General features: G+C 37.2%; 2 protein-coding genes across 2 annotated transcripts in view; one reads left to right on the top strand and one right to left on the bottom strand.

The window, feature by feature from the left end:
• The window catches only part of NEB (nebulin), a 71,707-nt gene extending 50,464 nt beyond the window's left edge, over positions 1-21,243 (top strand). Inside the window, exons 68-91 of the mRNA XM_010575232.1 lie at positions 477-581; positions 1,442-1,552; positions 2,026-2,136; positions 3,030-3,143; positions 3,283-3,387; positions 3,840-3,944; positions 4,576-4,680; positions 5,509-5,601; positions 7,650-7,742; positions 9,226-9,318; positions 9,781-9,873; positions 11,657-11,749; positions 12,545-12,637; positions 13,252-13,344; positions 13,936-14,028; positions 14,512-14,604; positions 15,557-15,649; positions 16,318-16,410; positions 17,505-17,612; positions 17,936-18,119; positions 18,606-18,698; positions 19,629-19,778; positions 20,084-20,193; positions 20,908-21,243. Coding sequence (XP_010573534.1) covers positions 477-581; positions 1,442-1,552; positions 2,026-2,136; positions 3,030-3,143; positions 3,283-3,387; positions 3,840-3,944; positions 4,576-4,680; positions 5,509-5,601; positions 7,650-7,742; positions 9,226-9,318; positions 9,781-9,873; positions 11,657-11,749; positions 12,545-12,637; positions 13,252-13,344; positions 13,936-14,028; positions 14,512-14,604; positions 15,557-15,649; positions 16,318-16,410; positions 17,505-17,612; positions 17,936-18,119; positions 18,606-18,698; positions 19,629-19,778; positions 20,084-20,193; positions 20,908-21,081 — 2,598 coding nt within the window. The 3' untranslated portion in view covers positions 21,082-21,243. The remainder of the gene's footprint in view (positions 1-476; positions 582-1,441; positions 1,553-2,025; positions 2,137-3,029; positions 3,144-3,282; positions 3,388-3,839; positions 3,945-4,575; positions 4,681-5,508; positions 5,602-7,649; positions 7,743-9,225; positions 9,319-9,780; positions 9,874-11,656; positions 11,750-12,544; positions 12,638-13,251; positions 13,345-13,935; positions 14,029-14,511; positions 14,605-15,556; positions 15,650-16,317; positions 16,411-17,504; positions 17,613-17,935; positions 18,120-18,605; positions 18,699-19,628; positions 19,779-20,083; positions 20,194-20,907) is intronic.
• Positions 21,244-21,398: 155 nt separating this feature from the next.
• The window catches only part of RIF1 (replication timing regulatory factor 1), a 36,878-nt gene continuing 33,514 nt past the window's right edge, over positions 21,399-24,762 (bottom strand). Inside the window, exon 35 of the mRNA XM_010575231.1 lies at positions 21,399-23,879. Coding sequence (XP_010573533.1) covers positions 23,659-23,879 — 221 coding nt within the window. The 3' untranslated portion in view covers positions 21,399-23,658. The remainder of the gene's footprint in view (positions 23,880-24,762) is intronic.

Raw genomic sequence — 24,762 nt, 5'->3', positions numbered from 1 at the left:
GCAAGAATATCTTCATCCTTGTGGACATTTTACTTCCTGGACACTCATGCACAGAATTAGTTAGTAAGTTGCTAAACTGCATCTTTTCAAGCCCTGCCTCTAACACTCCAGGAATCCATTAACATGTAACTGGCTGAACTCAGCTAGGGTCATGAGCAGTCTGAGTGCCTTTAACTTAGATTTTTACAGCTACCTGTCTTCCTTCTTGTGATCAGTAATTTCTTGAAATCTGAGCTGACGCTGCTTATTGTCTGGAACAGGAAATAAATCAGTAGAATTTTAGGCCACACACATTTTTGCTGCAAGCTTGACCTTTGATTTTACATTTTATGGTCAATAATGGGGATTTCAGGAACGTAAACAGTATTAGACATTTATTTTTTTAGCACAGATCTGTTGACCAAAGTAGGCACATGCTAGTAGATGAATTGGTTCTTTGATTATTTGGGAGGGTAACTTTTTTTCTTCTCTTTCAGGTGAAATACAGAGAGAAGTATGAGAAGGAAAAAGGAAAACCTATGTTGGACTTTGAAACTCCAACATACCTTACTGCAAAGGAATCTCAGCTCATGCAGAGTGAGGTACAGTTAAAATCAATACTGATAGACTAAAAAACTTTAACATATATTTTTTACAGTTAAACTTTAGCAGTGATTTAGACAGGCAATTATACTTGCATCTTGTGCATCCTGATCGACTGAAAAATTATAGCTATATCACATTTCTTTATATTGGTTATGAAATAGTACATTTAAAATTCATGAAGCTTTCCCATGTCACAATGAAATTTATTTCATCTGTAATTTTTCATCAAGAAGCTATCAGTAAATGAAGCTTAAGCAAGTCTTCGAGTCTTTAGAAGAAATGTAATATGAAATACAGTTCACTTAAACTTTTGCAACTTAAGTATAGTATGTGTGTCGGTTATCATAATCCACAGAAAGTACCCTGGTTATTCTTTTCACTCAGAACTCAATTTTTGAGAAACCCATTTATTTCCTGTTCGTCTCTGCTGTCATAGTGTTCTTCACTGACCTGTCGTTCTATTTCCTCAAGCAGTTCTTTTCTGTTTGTTTGAAGTATAATCTTGTCCTGGCACAGATGAAGGCTTATACATGCTGAAAAACAGTTGTATAAGGCCATTAGTCATTATGTTTGAGTCATTCCATTGAATGGTTCCTCTGCATATGCAAATAAGTAGAAAAATTAAAAAAAGAAGGCAGAGTCAGGTCATATTTCCATTGAAAGTAATGAGCTGTTTCATGGGTTTTAGTAGAAACAGGATTTATTGCTTTAGGTGCCCACAGCATTGACTGTAGCAGATTGTCATTGTGACTTTAATACCAAACCACTGCTCCATCCTCCCAGTATTTTTTCACTTAATTAAAAATAATGTAATAAATATTTGCTATTTTGCTTTTTTTCTTCTTATTCTCATTAGAAAGAATATAAGAAGGACTTTGAAGAGTCCATTAAGGGGCGAAACCTTACTGGCTTGGAGATTACACCATCCTTATTACATGTCAAATATGCAACCAAAATAGCAAGCGAGGTAGCAGTTATTCTGTGCTTATTTCCTCTGTCAAGTTAAATAATTCCACTAAGTATTTTCAGCAGCATGTCTTTTTCACCACTTTCTTTTTCCTGACCGTTCACATTAAGCATGTTTACATATATTTTGTGTTGTAATCTAATTTGTCATGGATATTAACTTCATTGTTTGTTAACTGTATGCATATTTACTGTGTCCCTTTCTGACATTCATCAGCCTAACTGTTCCATAATGGGGTCTATATGTGGGTGCCTTTGTGATTTATCTGGAACAATAATTACTATACTCTGTTCTGTTGCAGTAGTTCTTATATAACCCTCTACAATATTATTCTTAGTTTTAAAAAATTCTTTTTTCTTTTGGAGCTTTTGGAATTTTTTTTTTTTTCCCCTTTTAAAGTTTTGCCACAGAGTTGCAGAATGTAGAACTCTCTTTAGTCTGGCTTTGCAGTTTTCATTTTCTTTCTTCTGTAGAAAGAGTATAGGAAGGATCTGGAGGAAGGTGTCAAAGGTAAAGGACTAACAGCTTTAGAGGAAACTCCAGACATGTTAAGAGCGAAGAATGCAACTCAAATCCTGAACGAGGTATGTAAAAAGCTATTGGGGAAAATACCTGAATGGATGTAACAGCCTCCAACTGATAAACACTTATGGCTGTATAACACTAGTATGAACTTTGTTATTCCCTAGAAACTCTTGAACGGAGAGAAGAAAAGAATGTGTGTGGGTGACTGAGGTTAAAACTGGGGGCCTGAACTTTTAAGTGAGCTCTTTTCTGGCTTTGCAGTTACTGTCAGGAATATAAGTGGGAAACAGGTGCTGTGATCAATAGTCAGATCAGTCAAGGGATAGACTAAAGCAGCATCGTGATGCAGCAAGGCTAAACGTAGGAACCAGAGGTGTCAGTTTGGTAAACTAGGCATCTTAGGTCTAGAGCAGTTACCAAGGATTAGGAATTAGTGGAATTAGGGATTAGCGGAAGATCTTTTTGGGAAGAGTGGCTGCTGCAGCACTAAGTTTTTAGGGATGGTATTCATTCCAAAGGCCCCAAAACATCACAGACAATCCTGACACCTTGCATTTTTTTGGACACACTCAGTGTGAAACATCTGTGACCACTCTTCACTACCACATGCATTTCATACACTGCTCTCCCTCTGTTGCTTCTCTTCTGTATAAGTTACTGTTTTGCACTGATCACCTGAAGGAACTTACACTTTGAGATTACTGGTGTGAGAAGGAAGAGTGACCTTAATACAGCTGGCCTGCAGCGTGCTCCATTTACTGCTGGAGTAGGGCTATTTGTTCTCAAGATTTAAGTCATAAAGTACACACTCTAATGACATAATTTGTATGTTTAATTGTGAGTTTATATTAGTAGTATTCCTATTTTGTGGGGTGGTCATGAAACTATCTGAAGTTGCTAAAGGTGTTGCATTCACATTGACAAGGTATCTATTTACTGTCTTCATCTGCAGAAAGAGTACAAAAAAGCCTTGGAATTGGAAATCAGAGGAAAAGGTCTGACAGAACTGGCTTTGGAGACACCAGATTTTGTGAGAGCAAAGAATGCCACTGACATTGCCAGTCAGGTCTGTGTGAATATCTCATATATCACAGCTGATGTCATCTTTAAAAGAAAATTTATTAACAGTTTTTTCTGATTAAACCAAATGAAAATGGTTGGCAAGATTTGATTAAGGCACCTAAATGTGAGCCTTCCCCCAACAGATCAAATATAAACAATTGGCAGAAATGGAGAAAGCCAACTACACCAGCGTTGTCGATACTCCAGAGATTATTCATGCCCAGCAGGTCAAGAACCTTTCGAGCCAGGTATCTTGAGTGAAGCAATTTAATCATTGTTCTTGTGGGAACCTCAAGTGGATACTCTTTCGGAGCACCTAAATAACTGCCTGTCACAACATTCAGGAGATACACCAGAAAAACAGATTTTTCTAGAGCTGTGATGTGGCATCTCTTACTCTGAAATCCCATTTCAATATTGAAATTAATTTATTTTAATACTGTATAAAATGAAACAATAATTTCTATTGCTTTTGCAATACCAAAGCTAATTTTGTTCTAAGTAGATTTAGCTTAATTTTGCTACTCCTTAATAACCTAATGTTTAAAGTAAATCTTACACAGAGGCATAATCTGAATTTGTAACAGACACAGAAGTACTCACATTTCCATAAAGATGGGCATTATGCAACAATAATTAATGCCAGATTGTTTTATTACTGCTTTGGTATTAATGGAATATATTTTGTATTTTCTATCAGAAAAGGTATAAAGAAGATGCAGAAAGGACTATGCCATACTATGTGCCTGTAGCAGACACACCAGAAATGCAGAGAGTCCGTGAGAATCAAAAGAACTTTAGCACAGTATGTATATAAATAATAAACACTGTTACTGTCAAATAATAAAAAAAATGTTCAGCTTTTTTTCATTTAATAAGGTCCTGATATGACACTCTAGTCCCAGCTAGGCTGCCTTTATATTCTCAGGGATCTTCATTTAGAGGGTCCACTATGTATGCAGCAGCCCACTTATGCATTACACTGGGAACCACCAAAATGATTGTGTAATTTCCTTGAAAAAAACTTTCTGCTGCAGTGTTTTGACAATTCCTTTGCAAGTAATAGAGAATTATACTTACAGAAGTTGTCTGTTGTTGTCAGTGGGACTACCTGCAAGACTGTATGGTCAGTAACAGAACTCCACAGTCTGACTTGATATCTTTAACTTTCATTGTTGAGACTTAATTGTTTTAGATACAATCTGGCACCTTTCAAGATTTTTTCAGTGAATTTAGTTAAGGATCTCCTATTGCTAATTTAAATGAGAGTATTTGTAAGTGTGGTACATCTTTATCTCACTAATGATGGTGTTAAAATTACCTCCTTATAAGGTGTACTTGAAAATACTTTTTTTCCTCATCTTCAAAGAAAAGTATGAGTAAAGTTTTGTGGCATAGAGTCAACATTTGGCATTTTACTTTAACTTTTTCAACAGCTTCAGTATCAGTGGGACCTACAGAACAGTAAAGGAAAAGTTACAGTTGTACAAGACACACCAGAAATGCTGCGTGTGAAAGAAAACCAGAAGAATTTCAGCTCGGTATGGTTATTTTCTGTTTTCAGTTCTCATTCCAAAAAATACAGTTTAATGTGTTTAATAAAATAACAATTTTTGGCTCTTACCTTACAGGTACTTATGTTCTTGATCTGCTTAAATGTGTATAAGAACTTTTTCAAACAAAACTAATTTTATTCTAAGTGGATTTAGCTGGTTTTTGCTACCTCTTTTAAACTACTGGGGTTTTTTGTGGAGTGCCCTGATTGTACTCTTTCATATATACATAGCTGTGATATAGTTAAACAACCAATCTTGTACTTAAATTGGATTACTAGTATCCACCTTTCTTTTGTCCTGTTACCATGTTAAGTAGTGTATTCTTGTTGTGTTGCAATTGTCGTCTTTCAGTGAAATGTCAACTGTCTGCCTGATTTTTTTCACATTTCATGTGTTACCATGAAGTGCCTAAAGTCTGCTGTATCATTTTGCCACTAGCACCATTAGCGTAGTAAGTAACTAAGTGGAGGACATTTGTGTAAAACATAATAAAACAAATTAGAACAAAAGGAACAAATTAGAAAAAATACTAGTCTTCAATCCTAAAATTAGGCTACAAATGTTTTGATACTCTACTTAAAATGCATTAGTACAAATATAAATGATTAGCTCCCTTTTATTGCACAAATGGCACTCATGTAGTAGGACAGACTTCAAATAGGCAATAAGGCTGTGACTGGAGATGATCCTCCGAGTTGGCTTTCAGCCTCCACTGTTGTGTACAAATCACTGTCATGAGCCTGTATTCACTCTTTAGAAGAAATAATGTTGTTTTGTGTGCTTAACCTTGTTGTCTTCATTCTAAATATTAAGATTTTATATAAAGAAGATATTGGAACTGGAACTACTATTGAAAAGACACCAGAGATGCAGAGAGTTAAACAAACCCAGGATGCAATCAGCTCGGTACAAAAGAATTGATTTTTTTAATACCCTACCAATGCTAATTCAACTTGAAATAATTCCCCCCCCCCCTTCTTATTTCTTTAAGTGTTGCTAACAGTGGTTTGGCAATAATCCATCCAGCTTAAGGGTTACTCTCTAGTTTTTGCCTATTCTTGTTACTTAAACAGTAATCTTTCTAATTATTAACACTCAATTTGTTACTTACAATCCATTTCTAAAACATGAAAGCTCTTGCCATCATTTTAATCTCATCACAAACACAATTTATTTAGCACAGATTGAAAGAATCATTTAGGTTGGAAGGGACCTCTTGAGGTCATCTACTCCAGCCCTTGTTGCTCAAGCAGAATCAGCTAGAGCAGGTTGGCTAGGACCATATCCATTCGAGTTTTTAATATCTCGAAGGATGAAGACACCACAACCTCTCTGGGTAACCTGCTCCAGTGTCTGACCACCATTGCAGTAAAAAAGTGTTTTCCTGTCTTCAGATTGAATTTTCTGGTTTTTAATTTGTGCCCATTACTTCTTGTCCTGTCACTGAGCTCTACTGAGAAGAGTAGCTCCCTCTTCTTCATTCCTTCTCACTGGGTATTTATACACATTGATAAGTTCCCCCCGCACCTACTCTCCTCAAGGCTGAAGAGTCCCATCTCTCTAAACTGTTTCTTATGTCAAAGATGCTGCTGTTTCTTGCTCATCTTTGTGGCCCTACGCTGGACTTGCTCCAGTAAGTCCGTATCTTTCTTGTGCTGGCGAGCCCAGAACTGGACACAGAACTCCAGATGTGGCCTCACTGTTGCTGAGTAGAGGGGAAGGATCACCTCCCTTGGCCTGCTGGCAATGTCCTTCTTAATGCAGCCAAGGATGCCATGAGGGCGCATTGCTGGCTCATCGTCAGCTTGTTGTCCACCAGGTCACCAAGGTCCTTCTCTGCAAAGCTGCTTCCCAGACAGTTAGTGCCCGGCATGAACCTCAGCCTGGGGTTATTCCTTTCCAGCTGCAGGACTTTGCATTTCCCACTGTTGAATATGTTGAATATGTTGAATAATGAGATACCTCTCAGCCCATATCTCCAGCCTGTTGAAGTCCCTCTGGGTGGCAGCACAACCAGCCAATCCTCCCAGTTTTGTGTCATCTGCAAACTTGCTGAGGGTGCACTCTGTCCCAGCATCCAGGTCCCTAAGGAGGATGTTAAACAGTATTGGCCACAGTATTGACCCCTGGGGTACACGGCCGGCCCCTGTGCCACCAATTGAAATGCCCTGGGCATCTGTGAGGATGCCAGAGCAAAGCCCTACTAAAGTATGTCTCATAAAACTTTTATATAAAAAATTGTAACACACTAAAATTGGAATAATTGTATGTATTACTTTTCTTTTGAAATTTGTAATTTTCATGCTTTTTTTGAATGCTGACATCATTTTAGTATAAAAGTTACTAACACTTCAGCCATTTGTTTCATGCATAGTATATTAAATATGTTCTTGTAAAATTCTTTTTTTTTTTTTTTTTTTGTTACGCTAAAGTAGAAATGCGAATAGGACTATAATTGTTAAAATGTTGTAGGATGACTCACACCTTTGTTGAATATCATAGATTTTTACAAATTCAAAATTCTTCTTTCATTGGTAGAAAGATCAAATGGTATCAAGTTCAAAGGTATTTAAACCTTGAAATGGTTCAGTTGTTACAAATCAGGGGGTTTGTTCTTGCTGAAATTAATCTCCTGGGAGAAGTTAGATACCCAAACTTCAAGCTTCAGTTGAAAAATTCTGGCTCAAACAAGACTCTGCTTTTTATCCTAACCCAAGTTACTGTTAAAGTGCTTTGTAGAAGTGTAGCAGAGTTATCTAATAGATGAATTTAATAGAAGGTTCCTTGATTGTTTCCTTATATTGCAGTACATTTAATACCTGAAATTTGAATGAGTTTGTAAAGTGTAAAGGACTTAACGTTTCTTTATTCATGTAACTTGTTACACGTACATGCGTCAGCTGTGCTTTAATGTAAATCCTTTTATTTTTTTTCTAATGTCTGTGCCTTTGTAGATTAAGTACAAGGAGAGTATTGGAAAAGGAACTCCAATTCCTGATCTTCCAGAAGTGAAGCGTGTCAAGGAGACCCAGAAGCACATCAGTTCGGTAATGGCCAATACTTTGTATTTACCTGTATACTCATGCAGAGCTCAAGCTCCGATGTTTGGTAGTGTTTGTGGGTATTTTTGTTGAAAAGAGAAAAGATCTCTTAAATCCCTATATTCAGCAGCAGGAAGTTTAAATATCTGAATTTTGCAGTAATCATTACAATCAGCCACTTCCCTGTATTACCTCTGTGACCCTTTCTAAACACAGAACTAGAAACAAAAAATACCTGGATGATGCCTTACAATTAGTCTGAAAAAAATGGATCAGCTAGATAGAACTTTGTGGAAAAAAATAATTGGAGCCTTTTTTGTAGTCACAAAACCAGGAAACAGTACCTGGCTCTTCCCATGTCTAGCTAAGCGTAGGTTTTAATAACAAGCTCTCCTGATTTTGAGCCACTGCTGCTTTACTTTGATCTCTGCATACAGAATTGAGGCAGGATGTGGTCTTGTGATTATTGATACCTCAGATGTTTGCTATACAATGCTGAGGAGCAGTGACACCCATATAATGAGTATCTTACAATTTTCTATTCCTGATTTTAGAAGTACTGTTTCCCTTTTGAGCTGTTTATGATACTAGTGTGTTTTACAGCTCACTTTTGCACAATTGAGTTGTTTTTTTCAAATGATTTTTTTCTTTTTTTCTAACCTTTTACAGAATTTGTTTTCTCTTGCTGTGATTGCTTTATTTTGGGGATTTTTTCATTGTTTCAGTGACATGAAGCAGTGAATTTTTTTTTTTTTTGTTAGCTTGTTTTGTTGCAAGTATTTTACTAGTAGCAAGAAGAACCATGAATGCATTTGTAATGTATTTCTGCACGGTTAGGTCTTAAACCAACCCAGGCATCTCCTATGCAACTCCTTTCATGAAAAATGCATTTTTTTTAGATCAAACAAGTACAGGTTAAGTTAAACCTAGTAATATGAGAGCTAAAACTCAATTGTTTTTCTTACTAGAGACCTAAACCAAAGTAAAATAGTGGTGTTCCAAACAAATAGTCACAGAGATCAAAATGAAATAGAGCCCACAACTAAGTATTTTTGTATTAAACATGTCTACAAAAGGTTCAGCTGTTTCTTAACACCATAACAAAAAACAAAAACAAAAACAAAACCCAGAAATGTTGACTGCCTGAAAAGTTGACTGCCTAATATGTTTCCTAAAGTAAGATGAAAACCAAAACATACCTACCTTTCATGCCAGGTCAGCAGAATATTTAAACTTGTGTCCTACTATAATGAAGTATTCCATTGACTTCAGTGTGTTCAAGCACCTCAACGTAGACATTAAGTACTTTGCTGAGCTGGTGACTGTACTTTTAAAGACGCACACTGAGTAAAATAAACTGTGCACATATTTATATATAATCCCAGATTATATTTACTTATAAACCAGGTAAATTATCTATCCAAATGTTCTGTAGTTGTTGTGGAAGGAATATGATCTTCTCACCTTGCTGGGTGCTTGTGTTCTGCAGGTATTGTACAAAGAGGACCTAGGGACAGGTATCCCAACACCTGTCACTCCAGAAATAGAGAGAGTCAAACGCAATCAAGAACACATTAGCTCGGTATTTAAAAAAAAATAAATTATAACAACTTATTTTTGCATAACATCCTAACATATAATCTCTTTTTCTTCAATCGTTTAGAATGTCACCCTGCTCCTGTCTTTTCCCTGGCAGTATTTTTAACTCATTTATATTTCACCTCTTGGTGCTTTAACTTTTTTTGGTGATTTACAACTTTACATGCATTTCTTTTAAGAACCAAAACTGGAAGTAAGCCGTGAAATTAACATGATGTTTCTCTCCATGTTTGTTTTATCTTAACGCTTTATCTTCTAGTATCTGTAGTCATATATTTACAAAATAATCAACCATCAGCCTCTTCCTTAATATTTGCCTCTAAAACAAGTGTGAAATTAATTAAAAAGTGATCCTAACGCTAAACATAACTCACAAAATAGTCATATTTAATGGTTTTGCCTGTGTTGAGTGTTTTTTTTGTGGAAACTTTCTTGTACCTCACAGGTGTTATACAAAGAGGGCTTAGGGACTGGCATCCCAACACCGGTTACTCCAGAGATGGAGAGAGTGAAACGTAATCAAGAGAACATTAGCTCGGTATTGCTAAATAAAACAAAACCTACCATTTCAAATGCAAATCAAATCCCTTTAACTTCTCCATACTAAATTTTTCTTTCAATTGTTTGTTGAACTTTGAACAACCCTTTCTTAATCAAATCACTAAAACCCTGTCAGTATCTTTATATTTTAATTTTTCACTCAATCTAATGTAATTGTCATTAAATTGTTCCAGCTGTGAGATTTTAACCTCACTTACTTAAAGTAGTTAAGCAGTACCTTATTTTATTTCCCAGTGAAATAGTAGTAGTCTGAGTGATGTCACCCTCCTCCTCAGTAACCAAGTCAATCCTTCTCACAGTCTTCAGACTCACCACACTGGTTGCACTGCAAATGAAAAATGAACTCTTAACAATTCTTGAAGCAAAGCAATCTAATGCAACTAGCGTGTGCTGTCTCTTTTCCTGTTTTTGTTATGTTGGGTGCTTTCTTATATCCTACAGGTCTTTGTAAGAAAACCTGGGTGGTATCCTCATATCACTGCAATATGAAAAAGTAATGAAAATTGCATATATAAGGAAAAAATTACTGTAGTAATGAATTTCTATCCAGATTGTTTCTACTCCTAACACGTTCCAGTCAAATGACCATTATGTCATAATTTTGTTCTATATTTCTGTTTTAATTAGAGCAGCTAACAACCAGTTTTAACTCACTCTGACCCAATTCAGACATGACAGATATGAAATTCAGTCCTGACTTGAGATTAATAGGACAGTTCAGAGAAGCCACTGTTGTTAAACGTTTTGCTACATTTAATTGTCTCTGAGGTAATGTAATTTATGCTGGTGACCCTGTTTAGAAGTCTTAGAGGCAAAGCTGATCATGCAAGATCTTTTGTTTCAGTAAGGAAACTCCTTTGCAAAAGAGTTTTCAGGTAGCTTGGCTCAAGCTATGCTTTGCACAGAACACTCCTGCAGTTCTTGCTGGCATTATCTGTGTGCACCCAGGTGGGATGACAACAAACCTCATAGTAATACTAGTGGATTACTTTGACTGACTTTTTTTTGCTAGCCTTTGAACAAGGCTGACAAAACTCTATTATTTTTCATACTTTGAAGTTTTGCTATATTAAATTACTTGTTTTCTCTCTCTCTCCTCCCTGTCCTCTTTCCTTTTCTTTTTTTTTTTTTTTTTTTAATACTTCCCTGTTGCCACACAGGTGTTGTACAAAGAGGGGCTGGGGATTGGAACCCCAGTACCTGTAACTCCTGAGATGGAGAGGGTCAAACGCAATCAAGAAAACTTTAGCTCGGTATTTTTTTGTCATTTAAGAAAAAAGTTCCCTATAACTACTTAACACCTGTAAATTTTCTACTCTCTCTAATTAACTTAGAAACATCCCCTTTCTGCTATTAAATTTTTTCGTCATTGTTATTTATATTTTATGTACTTATTTTATAAAAGACTTTTTAAATAATCATAATACTTGATGCTTCATGTCCTTTAATTTTTAAAGCTTTTTTTGTGAAGCTTAAGGTATTTTGCATTTTTAAAAAACACTGGCTTTTTTTATTTGCATAATTCCATTCCTCTAACGCCTTATCATTCTGTTGAAGCATATCTAAGAATTAGGATGCAGTTATTTCTAGCTGTCAGACGTGCTCTCAATTTATCACAATTGTTAACTGTTTTATACTTCCTAATTTTTCCTGCATTCGAGTATATTTAGTGGGCACAAAAATTATACGTGTTACCTCCACCAAATGCAGTATTTTTTTTTTGTTCTTAACGTTTTTTAAACTCCCATGTTACCATATAGGTGTTATACAAAGAGGATCTGGGGACAGGAACCCCAACACCTGTCACTCCTGAGATTGAAAGAGTTAAACGCAATCAAGAAAACTTTAGCTCGGTATTTTTTAATTTGAAAAGCAGAAAGTTACCTTTTAATCTATTTTTAAAAACTTTTAACAACAACAAAAAAAATCTTGCTCCCTTGTAATCAACTTACACAAAAAATAATATCCTGGTCCCTTTGAGATTTTTTTTCTTCTTTCTAATTGTTACTTACATCATTCTTGTTGCTCTTTTTTTATTACATCATCTTAATAACTTTTAGTTCCACCTTTCTTTTGAGTTTGATTATCTCTTCCCCCCCCCCCCCTTAAACAACCTGTTTTCCTTTTCTTAGTCACAACAATCCTTAGTTTTGTTTTGTGTGGTGGGTTTTTTTTTCCTGATTTTACTTACTTTATATACAAGAACTAAACTATTCAGCACGTGATACAAATCTGTGAAAATGACCTCAGTATAACAGTGCTCTAATACATGCTAGTGTAACCTGCTGTGATGTTTATAGAATGGGTAAATGAAACAGAGTTGATTTCTGTGTTCCTTTAGTGTTGTATTTGATACTTTCTGCCTTTAGGAAGTCTTTAATGGTCTATTGTTGCACAGACAGTTTGTCTATACAGCTCCTGAGAAGCAAATAGAGAAGGTATTCTAGCTTTCTGCCAAAAGGCATTGCAGAGTATTAGCATTTAGCTGTATAGTTTTGAGGTGCATTTTAATTTTTCTCTTTTATTCCAAGCTTTGGCTCGGAGCGACCTCGAAAAACATTCAGTCTGTTTTCTCAGCAAGCTATGTGGGTTACTGTTGTTTGCTTGTTCCTTTTTACTTTTTTTAATATAGCCATGTTACCCTACAGGTGTTGTACAAAGAGGATCTGGGGACAGGAACCCCAATACCTGTCACTCCTGAGGTTGAGAGAGTCAAACGCAATCAAGAACACATTAGCTCGGTATTTTGTGGAGGAAAAGAAGTATTCCCTTTAACTCCACTTAAACAGACCTTTTTAACCTATATTAAAATTGGACAATTCCACTCCTTACGTCCATGTTAATCAACTTACAAAAACATCCTTTCTTCTTCACTGTATTATATTTTCCAATATTACTGACCTAACACTTCTTCATATATGTAATTATTTACATGATCCTAAATATTTTTAACCATTTTGCTCCCTGTTCCAACTTCCTTTTTCTTTTGTATGTGGGGTGTTTTTTTTTTTAAATCCTGTCGGTTTCCTGGTTTAATGCTGTTATTATAGAAGAGGGAGGGTCTGACTTTCTAGCACGCTTCCGTGATAGTCTAAAAGCTCTCCTCCACCATGAAAATATATTTGACCTAAGAGGCTTCTGTGTTGGATTTGTCACACCTGCTAAGATAAAACCATAGACTTCTTTGCCTTCAGACCCTCACGGGTGCAATCCAGTCTGCGTTGCTTCCAGGAGTAGCTTTTAGGGTACATTAGAGCAGGCTGAGCTCCAGCACACTCAAATATTTGACTTCATGTTGGATGTAATTATTATTGAGTTGTGATTATGTTTTTGGATGCTTCTTGTTACTACACAGGTGTTGTACAAAGAAAGCGTGGGGACTGGAACCCCCACCCCTATCACTCCAGAGATGGAGAGGGTCAAACGCAATCAAGAAATCTGTAGCTCGGTACTTTGCTAAGAAAAAAAGTTCCCTTTAATGCTATTTAAAAGAACATTTTAACAGTTTTAATAATGGATGTTGTAACACTTGTTCCAAAATAATGCCAACCCTGATTCTAAAGCAGCTTACAGAAGTGATTACTTCTTACTCATGTCTTACTGTGGTTTACAGCAGTGACTTTAACTTCTTGCAGTTTTTACTGTTTTTTAAGAATGATTTTAATGCCCTATTCTAATCATAAAAACATTTAACAAACCCATTTTTTCTGCAATGCTGATGTTCTTTTTTTTTTTTTAAAAAAGATGATAATTTACAAATTCATAACATCCTCAGCCCCTCAATATGGTTATGTTTGTGGTTTCATTTATGTAGTACTTACTTACACTATTTGTTACGAGTGATCCTGTAGTTAAAAAGCCAGTATGTCAACCCTACTTCTCTAGTAAAATATTGCTAAGTACCTTCTTAAAAAATATAAATAATATCTAGGCCCCGAGAAAATAAATACAAGAAAAAAATGGCTTAGGCTTTAAGTTTGTTTATGGCTAGCTTTTTATTTATTGTTGCTTTCTTTGGCTCCTTTCTTATGTCTCATAGGTGTTGTATAAAGAAAACATAGGGAAAGCAACCCCAACACCTGTCACTCCTGAGATGGAGAGAGTCAAACGCAATCAAGAAATCATTAGCTCGGTATTTTTAACAGGAAACCAGTTCCTAAAGATCTGAATGAAGTGTTTAACATAACTGTAGTGGTTTAGTAATCTGTGCTTTCTAACTTCATAAAATGAATCTGCCATGTAGCATAAACCTCCTACCTTCTGTGCTTACAAACAAATCGTAGATCTTCTATTTAACACTGTATGAACCTGCTAGAACTAGGTTTGATCTATTTTGGATGGGTATTGTTTCTCTGCAACTTTTTTTAACCCTTTCTTACTACAAGTGTGCTTTCATGCAGAGTTAATTCCATACAGGGACTATTTCTGCATCCTTGTAGATTAATGGCAAAGCTCCCATTGCTTCTTTTGGGAACAGCATTGTGCCCCAAATCTAACCCTTTCTAAGTGTAATGACTCAAAAGCTATATTTTGTGTTGGTTTGGGTTTGGGTTTTGTTTCTTTTTGTTGGTGGTGCCTTTTTAATGATGTTTGGATACTCCCTTGTATCTTGTAGGTTTTGTACAAAGAAAATGTGGGGAAAGTGACCCCAACACCAATCACTCCAGAGATGGAGAGAGTCAAACGCAATCAAGAAATCATTAGCTCGGTACCTTAAAATAGATATATTTCTTTTTTCCTTTTTGCTTATATCTTAATAAAGTAACATTCTAACTACCTACTGAAAGTTGATTTTAATATAAAAAATAGATATATTTGTTTCTGCAAATTAATCCTCCTCTTCTAAAATAAAATTACTTTAGTGTTAGCAGTCTGATCCAGAAATGGAGGCCTTTTCTACAACTCGGTTTGTGTACCTGTGGGCTCTATCCAGACAATATTAAGAGCTTAGCATCCTTTGGTGAAGATATTCAGGTGTGTCTCTATGCTTAGTGTTTAAGCTTTCATTGGCTTTTCAGGGGTATTTGACTTTAGCAAAAACCAAACAAGAAACCCAACCACCCCACCCTGAACAATCCCCCCTCTCTGACCTGTATTGCTGTCACAGGTGACTTAGGATGCTTTAAACAGAGTAACACAAAAGGAAGGACTGTTCCTGTTCTGGGTGGTCTATCAGCAATAGCTTTTAGGTGGCCTGATGGACTGGGGAGATGTGTAGGTGTAAAGCTGCAGTGATACCAGACACCCATCCTCAACGCCCTTCTTTATTTGGCTGCCTAATGTCAGTGCGGCAACAGAACTCCCTCCTCCCTCCCAAAAAGGTCACGAATTCCTTCAAATACAGATAAAACAGCAGATACCATTTCTTAAATAGTTTTCTAGGGCCACGGGCAGCTTGCCCCAGCTTATGGAGCCATCGTCATAGTTGTAGCTGGATAGAGCCCTTCTTTGTTAACCAGAAAAATAACAAGCTTTTCTTCTACAGTTTATTTTTCTTACCCTTCCTTACAGCAGTAGATGTTTGGCTTTTGTGCAGTGCTGCATATCATAATCAGTCGTGACTTTTTTTTGAAATTTGATAACAAAGTAATGATTTGTGTTCAAAGCCGTTTGATTTTGGGGTGTTCTAAGATACCGGATACATCTTCTGTATCCCACAGGTGTTGTACAAAGAAAACTTGGGGCGAGCAACCCCCACACCTATCACTCCAGAGATGGAGAGAGTCAAACGCAATCAAGAACAGATTAGCTCGGTATTGTCTGGAAGAAGTAAAGGGGATGATAGAGCACTTTTTTTTTTTTTTTTAAATAACTTAAGTCTGCTTGGTTTTATTTAACCCTCTAATTTTTTTTCCCCTCAAACTTAGAAAGTCATCTCAAACTTATAGTACTTAAAAGATTTTTTTTTTTTGTCAATTAACTTTTTAATACTATTTTTCCTCTGACTTTTTTTTTTCTTTCATAATGGATGGTGTTTACTCTAAACCCTGTAACATTACAGTTTTGAATTCATACATTTGTGACTCTGAGTTACTTTGTGATCTGTAGGTTGTATACAAAGAAGGCTTAGGGAAGGCAACACCTACACCGGTCACTCCAGAGATGGAGAGAGTCAAACGCAATCAAGAGCACATTAGCTCGGTACTGAAAGAAGACAGACAACCACCTTATATTAAAAATAACCATTCTGAACAAAAACTCCACTTCTAGTTTAACCTTATTTTCTCAGTTTTCCTTATTTTTGCCTATTTTTCAGTTTGATTTTTACCTTTTGCTCTAGCAAATAACTTCTTAGATGCTTTATTTCCCAAGATCTTTTCTACCCCTGCAGTGATGAGTATGCTTAAACAATAACACCATTTACAGAATGAGCTATTAATTATTCCAGTCTGACTTGTGGACACCTTTTTGTACACTGTAGGTTTTGTACAAGGAACATCTGGCAAAAGGAACTCCAACACCGATGACTCCAGAGATGGAGAGAGCTAAACGCAATCAAGAAAACATCAGCTCGGTATGTTCTATTCAGCCAATAAATGAAAATATATTAAAAAGTAACATTTCAATCCCTGAAATCCTTACTCAAATTAACAGTGCAGGTGTTAACATAACTACCTAGCTACCTAGTTTGGAAATATGAAGTAACCATACTAAAATAAAATCCTTTAATACTTGCTTTTTACTTTCTGCTGCAATTGAGTATTTCTTTCTGTGTGATTAAGTGCTTTAGTGTAGGATTGGGTTTTTTTTTTAAATACCAGTTGAATTTCAAGTAATGCTGCATTCAAGTCTCATGCTAATATCTTCTGTTTTTACTGGTCTTATACTGTATGACAGATAAAATGATCATTCTTCAGTAACAGTATATTTTGTTAGATTTCTGACATTCTATATAAAAATATGACAAACCTGGAAATAGCCTTTTTTAGGGCCTTCTTTGCTAACCTGTTACTCCAGAGGTAAATCCTGACATACCCCATCTTGTAAATACTCTACGATTCTGTGATATGTTATGTATATAAATAGTTTGGGTTGGAAGGAACCTTTAAAGGTCATCTAGTCCAACCTCCCTGCCATGGGCAGGGACATCTTCAACTAGATCAGGTAGCTCAGAGCCCCGTCCAACCTGACCTTGAATATTGTACAGTCTCTGCAAATGTTTACAGAAGCATGATGCAACTGTTATCACTCAAAACCAAAACTACAAGCCCAGCAAAAATTGTAGTATTTCAATGATAAATACAGGTCAAATTATGTTGTCTGTTTCACATGGATAACTTCACTAAAGTCAGTGAGGTGTATGTCAAATATATGAAAATAGTACCTAGAACATTATTACTGCATTACCTCTACCTGTTGTTACAAGGTTAAAAAAGGTAAGCATCTTTTAGTTAATAAAAGGAACGTTTGGGATCAAGTCCAGAGCTGTCCATGTCTTATAATTATGAAAAAGAATTTTGCTTTGCATTCTAATGTTATTCACTACCACAGCTCCTGCTTTTTTTTTTTTTTTTTTTTCCTTTGCCAGACTGGTTCACTACAGCTCATTCCTCATGATGCAGAAGTAGTTTTGTGCCCTGTGCTCACTTCCTTTCTCTCATCTGGCAGGTTCTTTATTCAGATAGTTTCCGAAAACAAGTACAAGGCAAAGCTGCGTATGTGTTGGATACACCTGAAATGCGGCGTGTACGAGAGACCCAGAAACATATCTCTACGGTAAGAGCATTTATAGACATATTTTTAAATTGGCAAGTGATTTAAATAAAAAATAACCTTGTTCCTGAGACAATCTGGGGTTGGCAGCTCAAGGACAATGTATATATACTAAGTTTGGTTACCCTAATTCTTAAATACTAAAGGCAAGAGTGACTGCAGGAAAGGCATGTTTGGGATTAGGCTCTCTCATTGTTCCTTGGATTGGAAAAAGCAAAAGTTCAGAACAGCAGTGTACCTCTCTACCAGAAATTCACCTGAGGTAAGCAGGAATAAAAATTATTCATCAAAGCTACAGAGAACAGACATCTCATTTTAAATTGCAGGTGAAATACCATGAAGATTTTGAGAAAAGCAAAGGTAGTTTCACACCTGTAGTTACTGACCCCATTACAGAACGTGTGAAAAAGAACATGCAGGACTTCAGTGACATTAGCTATAGGGGCATTCAAAGGCGAGTAGTAGAAATGGAGCGAAAGCGTGTGGACCAGGATCAAGAGAATCTCACAGGTAAGCAGAACCTAGGTTTTATAATCACCCAAGTACTACTTTTATACAAAACACAAGCTGACCTTGCTGAGTTGTTTTATTTAAGCTCAGCCATATCAATTCAAATTTGTCATTACTTAGAGATGATGTTTTTATCGAAGTCCATTTTGAAAATATTCTCTTATAGCAGCTGTAAATCACCTTTGGTCTGCTTGTCCCATTCTGCCCAACTTTATAATCTAACCCTAGACTTACATTTCTTTCTTACATTTTTAACTTCTTCTCTATGCATACTAGAGAAATATCTTGGCTTACCTGACGTAGATTAAATAAAAAAAAAAAAGCCTAATCTGTGCTATAGATTTGAGAAACACAGATTTATGAAATAATGCTTTCCCTTTTCTGATATACTTTTACTCTGATTCAGGACAGACATGTGCTGCTCAAGCTCTCTAAAAAGCTGCTTGAGCTACAGCTTCTCCTCAGAAAATGCTATTTCTCTTTCAGGTCTTCGCGTGTGGCGCACTAATCCCGGGTCAGTCTTTGACTACGACCCAGCAGAAGACAATATTCAGTCCAGAAGCTTACATATGATCTCTGGTTTGTTCCATAGGCTGTACTGTTTGTGCGAAATAGGTTTTATACTTGTGCACGTGCAATCATTAAAACTGGTAGCTTGGGGATACTAGCGCACAGCTTAGTGCTCAACCTATGCAAGAACACAGGTGCAGACTTACATGCGGACTTCACACCTTGTTAAACAGAGCTGAGGTTTCAACAGTTACACAGTTCTTGTAAGAATTAATGGTAACTAGAGAAGTTGTCTATACCTCTTCTTCAGCAGCATACGTAAATGTAGCTAGATGTTTAATATAGCTATTTCTCAAAAAATACGTTGTTAATCTTACTATAAAGTGATCTAATACAGGCATGAAGAGCATTGTTTATATGATCCAAAGATAGCATGATCCAGTTGCTTACTTGTAACATGTGCTTCCTTTTTAAATAACTAAAAATACTGCTTCTCAGTTACTTCTTTTTTTAAACTCCTTTCCTGCTAATTGTTTGAGAAGAGATGTATCCTGAATGAAACTTTTGAAAGTAGATAGCACTAAAAGGGAAGAAGGTTGGAGAAAGAAAAAAAAAAATCTGAATATTAAAGGTAACAGGGACATAGTAACTGTGCCTTTTTGAGTAGAACTTCAAATATTTTTTAAAAGCACTGGCAAATACCATTGAGTAACCATAAAAATAGACTGTGATTAATTCACTTTTTGCCATAAACTGTAAAACACAGTAACCAATTCTGCTTAGCACGCATGGGGCTTGGTCAGTTTTCTACTCAATACAACCACTTCTACGGGTATGGTAATAAGGGGTAGAGTGCTTTGGTTATTTTTACAGAATATGTATGCACACATGTAGATGTATAAAGTAACTTGTATATGTGTGTGTACATGTGTATTTTTATGTGTGTTTCTCTGTACAAAACAAAGCCATGAATCTGTTCCCACTGCCTTCTCCTTGCAGTCCAAGCCCAGCGCCGCAGCCGGGAGCACTCCCGCTCTGCCAGTGCCTTGAGCCTGAGTGGTGGCGATGAAAAATCTGAACCCTCGGACGGCGCCGATCAACATTTGTCCTACTACAGCAACGGGGGCTTCTTTGCCACAACTACAACAGGTATGAGGAGAACAAAGATGACATTTATTCACGTATGAGGGCAAATGGTATCCAGGCCATCAGGCAAGGCAGTACTGATCACTGGCTCATGTTCAGTAATTCCTTTAGCCAGGAAAAAAAAGCATGAAAGTACACCTGCAAAATGTTGAGTTATGGACTTAACTAACAGAGGTAAAGTTGTATTTCAGTAGGTAAAAGGCAGATTTGACCCACCTAATGACCTATCCCCTGATCTTTATTCAGAGCAATCTAACCCTATTGCCAGTTCTGCAATAAACAACACACAATGTATTTTCCTTTTCTAGTGGGCTACAAACATGCTAAAACCATAGAGTTACCACAGCAACGGTCATCGTCAGTTGCCACCCAGCAAACAACGGTATCATCGGTTCCTTCTCACCCCTCTACTGCTGGTGTAAGTAGCATTGATCGGTTGTATTGACACACAATCCCACGCTTGCGGCAGGAGTTAAATCTGAGTACCTACCAAAGGTGCACAGCCCTGGAGGTCTCCAGTAGCTGGTGGTGCATGCTCCATCATGCAGATGATGTTAATCCAGGATTGAGAACCCACTGGGCTGAAGCTTGGTACAAAACTAGGTGAAGGAGTAACATTCACTGAAGTGGGATAGACCCTCACCTGTTCTTGAAAACTTTACATTAATGCTTCTTCCTACTCCTGAGATTGAGTCTTAGAGTAGATATATGGCAATGGATATAGCATCACCTCCCCACAAGATCTGCTGGGAGGCAACACCTTGAAGTTATGGCTGGAACCACCTGGAGCTGATACTGCTCAAATATGCTCTGAAAACATTTTGTTCAGCTTCAGTGTCACTAAAACACACAGGCTCTAACCTAAGGTAATGTGGTACTCTAGGTAGCTAAGGTATTTAGTTATTGAGAAGGAACATTTTGTGATCTGAAACAAGATTGAAAAGATCAGCCAGGCACAGCCATCAGTCATACTTTCAGCATACTGAAATGAGTCAAAACCTAACTTGCCCTTAGCCTGCTCTTAGATTTTGATTCTTGCCAACAGCTATGGCTGTCAGTGCTGACAGCAGGGGTATATAAATGTGTGTCTCATTTTTTTGCCCCCTCCCCTCTCCTTTCTTAAAACCCACAGAAGACCTACCGGGCCATGTATGACTATATGGCAGCTGATGCTGATGAGGTTTCCTTCAAAGATGGTGACACAATTGTAAACGTACAAGCAATTGATGAAGGCTGGATGTATGGGACTGTCCAGAGAACCGGCAAGACTGGCATGCTGCCAGCCAACTACGTAGAAGCTGTCTAAACCAAAGCACGTCTTTGCATAAAGTGTTATCTGCATGGCACAGACATACCGGCACATCTTAAAATGTAAGCCTTAGAAAAGGGTTTGTAACACTTTTTCCAAAGTGCCTTACTGTCTTCCATGTTGATAGTGCCTTATGAACCATGATGTGGGCAAAAAAAACCAAACCAGGAAAAAAAAAATAACTGCAGAGCAAAACAGTCTTGAAACATCCTTGAAAAATGTTTTTGAGAATTACCTGTAAACACACTACTAGGCATTGCTCATGAGAACTGTATTTCTTCCAGTGTCAAAAAAACCTCCCCAAACTGTAAACATTGCCTAGACTTTCAAACATTTCAACACCACATACCATCACAGTGTTTAACTATGCTACAACTGCAATCCAGTTCAGCATCTCTGAAATTCTATCATCTATACATGTACTTAAGACTACAACTCCCAAGTATTACTTTATTCATTCATTCTCCCATAAAGAGAGTATTTTTATGGTCTATTCTAAACTGTTTGAATGTATTCACTTCTTTTCCATATAAGCAACATTTAAGCTTAGTATCTCAAACCAATGTCTAGCCAGGGGCGGTTAACAAACCAACCAACCCAAAACCAAAAGCCTCTCCTTCTGCTTGCTGAGCTGTTATGCATGTGTTTTCCATGCAACTGTTCTGGGGTCAAAAGCTGTTATTACTTGTAAATTAGTGACTAAATAAAGCTAATGTTTCTGCAGTATGTTCGATGTATTCACTCATGCTGAAGAGCAGGAATCAATCTCACAACAAACTGGCTTTGTTCAGAAAACTGTATTGAGAAAGGGAAAGAACCCAGAAGGTGATGGGGGATGCAACAGCCACAACAGAAGTTCAACCTGGAGGAGCTGTGAAGGAACTGGACAAACTGTGTCATACCTGAACAGCGGTTACCTGCCTCATCTGCTGAAACATCTGGTACCAGCCAGTCTCCAAGAACAGAAGTAGTAAGAAATCACTGTATACTGTGTCCAAGATGATAGACTAAAGGTTAAGAACAAGTTAACAATAGAGTTGCAACATTAACTCTGAGAACCTTTGTTCAAGGGGAATCACAGCACATCATGGTGTACACCACCAGCTTGAAAGGGAACCATCCTTCCTCAAAGCAGGATTCAGAATTGCCAGCACTGAAGGGCGTTAGTTAAACAAAGACATTAGCACCCTTTTGAGATGCGTTAGGAACATCCTTATCTGTACAGGTCACTGGATACAAAACAAACCTAAAGAGGCAGATTTGGAATCAAAATAACATTTTCAAGAAAACCAGAAAACCTACAGACAACTCATCACTGGCACTGTTCACATTATAGCTCCAAGACACCTCTTTGTCCTGTTCATTTGCTTCATGAGATGCAGGAACAGGGCAAAGAGTATCTAGAGTCCTGCTGACAAGATACTACCCCGTCCTTGAGGACCTGCTCCTACCTTAATGCAGCAGCGATGACTTTCCAAGGTGCCTTCTAACCTCGTGAATCCAAAGCAATGCTGAGGGAAGGCTAAGCAGATCTGAAGGGGAAAAACAACTCAACCCAAAACCACCAAACTACAACACTAACAAGTTTGGGAACTATTTGCTGTTTTATTTGCCCATGTTTTAAGTTCTAAAACCACCTGCAGCAACTCCTTTCAATAAACGTCCATTTTGATAGCTACAGTACAATATATACAGATCAGATTTCCAGAGTAAAACCCAAGAACTCTCTCTGAAGGTCTCTGAGAAGCAGCAATGCATTCCATGCAGTTAAAACTCAAGATCATAAATTACTAACCAACATTTGCCATGATAAGTCTGTACATAATATACAATGAGCTCTTCTTATCAAATCCATTCATTTCCCCAAGGAAAAAGTCTTCTCCGCAGAAGGAGAACTACTGCAAGCAAAGAACATGGGAAAAAGCCTGAGAAGTTTTGCAAAGTCTTTTACCTGTAAGGGTACATTTCATTATCAGCTTCTTAGTGCGATTCTTACAAAAATACATGCAAAAATAGATGTCATCCAGTTGTCAAATACCAGGTTCCTGGACTGTTGCTGCCATAAGGAAGTAAGCACAGCTTATCTCAATATAAAATAATGCTGAAAATAGAGCCACTGCCTGTCAGAGTTTCAGCAACTTAAAAGGAAACAAACAGGGGCAGCAGATGAGCAGAGCTGCGAGATCTCTCTCTTACCAAATAGTAAGAGTTTGCAGCAGTAAGAACACTTCAGATTTGAAAAAAATAATTTAACTACTCTGTTGGTTTGGTTTCACAGTCTTTGCTATTGCACAGCTTTATCAAGTTTTCTTTCAAGTAGTGAAAGAAATATGCATAGCAATCCAATACAAATACCTCTAATAGGGAATAAACAATCCCACAAATTAGAACAACAATGACAAAAAACCCCGGAGGAAAAAAAAAACCACAATACCTTTTGCTCATATAGGTGTTAAAAAAAAAAATCTCTATAGTACAAGATGCACACTTTAAGGAATAATTCACCAGTAAGAAAAGCAGTTTTTTGGGAAAATTTTTGTAACAAAATCCTCCTTACTTAGAAATGATAAACAACTAATCAGAACTTTCATGGGGTGGGGATTTCCAGCGGGACTGCAGGTTCTTCATGATACAGTTTGTCATGCCAACCAGTTTTTCTTGCATCTCAAAAAGTTGGCTCCCTGAATAGCTGTGAAGATCTTCGGAGGTCAGCTGAGCAGCAAGTGCATCAATCTGGCTCAGAAGATCTGCTGTGGGCTGGTCATTTGTATTCGCGACAACGGGTTCAATCAAATCTGAAAAGGAAGGAAAGTAGGGCAGTGCAGTCTATGCGTTTGGATTTAAATCTAAGCAGAATTATGCTGCAGCAGAATGGTACAGCTTTTGTACAAAATAACATATTCAAGCAGTCTACAAAGTATTTGTTCCACATAGTATGAGAGCTTCTGACAAAGGCAGCCCTCAGCACTCCATGCTACCCTTCTTTATGGTGACTTTCATTATATTTGATCACAATTCTACAATAAAACTAAGGACAGAAATGAAAGTATTTGATCCTATTCAGATACTGCCAGTGTTCTTCGAGACGTGTTATCCCAAAGTCCAACTTTTAAACTGGACAGCTAAGGAGAAGTTACTCCTGAGTTCTTTGTTCTCCAGTTAACCAAACGCTTCAAGTATCTTGTAGGAAGAACAAATATGGATTCCTCTGTTTGAGCTATCAGGCGAAACTCCCCAAATGCCCAGGAGAACTCAAATAAAAATCTAGGCACCCAAATCCAAAATGGGTATCCAGGGAATCACCCCTCTCCTGTCCCACCCCCCTCAGGATGAGGCACCACATAACTATCTCTGCTTCATCTTGTTTGTTTCTGAGTGCCCAGAACCACAGCAGTTAATACAGTATTAAGCAGCTCAGGAGACATACCCCATTGAGATTCAGAAAATTAAGTACCAAAAGCCCTGCCTAACTTGTTCTTCACATACTTAGGCAAGCTTGTTTAGGGAAAAGCAGCATCTTTACCTCAAAATATGTAAGAAGTTTTAAAAAGCCATTGCTACAGGGCTTCATGAAGTGGCTAACTCAAACACCCATCTAATGTGCTAATATTGGCTATTAACACACTCTCTCTCAACTCCCCCCCCCCCCCCCCCACCACACAAACCACCCCTCCCACG

This window comes from Haliaeetus leucocephalus, unplaced genomic scaffold (assembly GCF_000737465.1).
Source record: "Haliaeetus leucocephalus isolate CR32 unplaced genomic scaffold, Haliaeetus_leucocephalus-4.0 Scaffold451, whole genome shotgun sequence".
NCBI lineage: Eukaryota > Metazoa > Chordata > Aves > Accipitriformes > Accipitridae > Haliaeetus > Haliaeetus leucocephalus.
The sequence above is the reverse complement of the archived record's forward strand: the minus strand, read 5'-3'. Positions and strand labels throughout refer to the sequence as shown.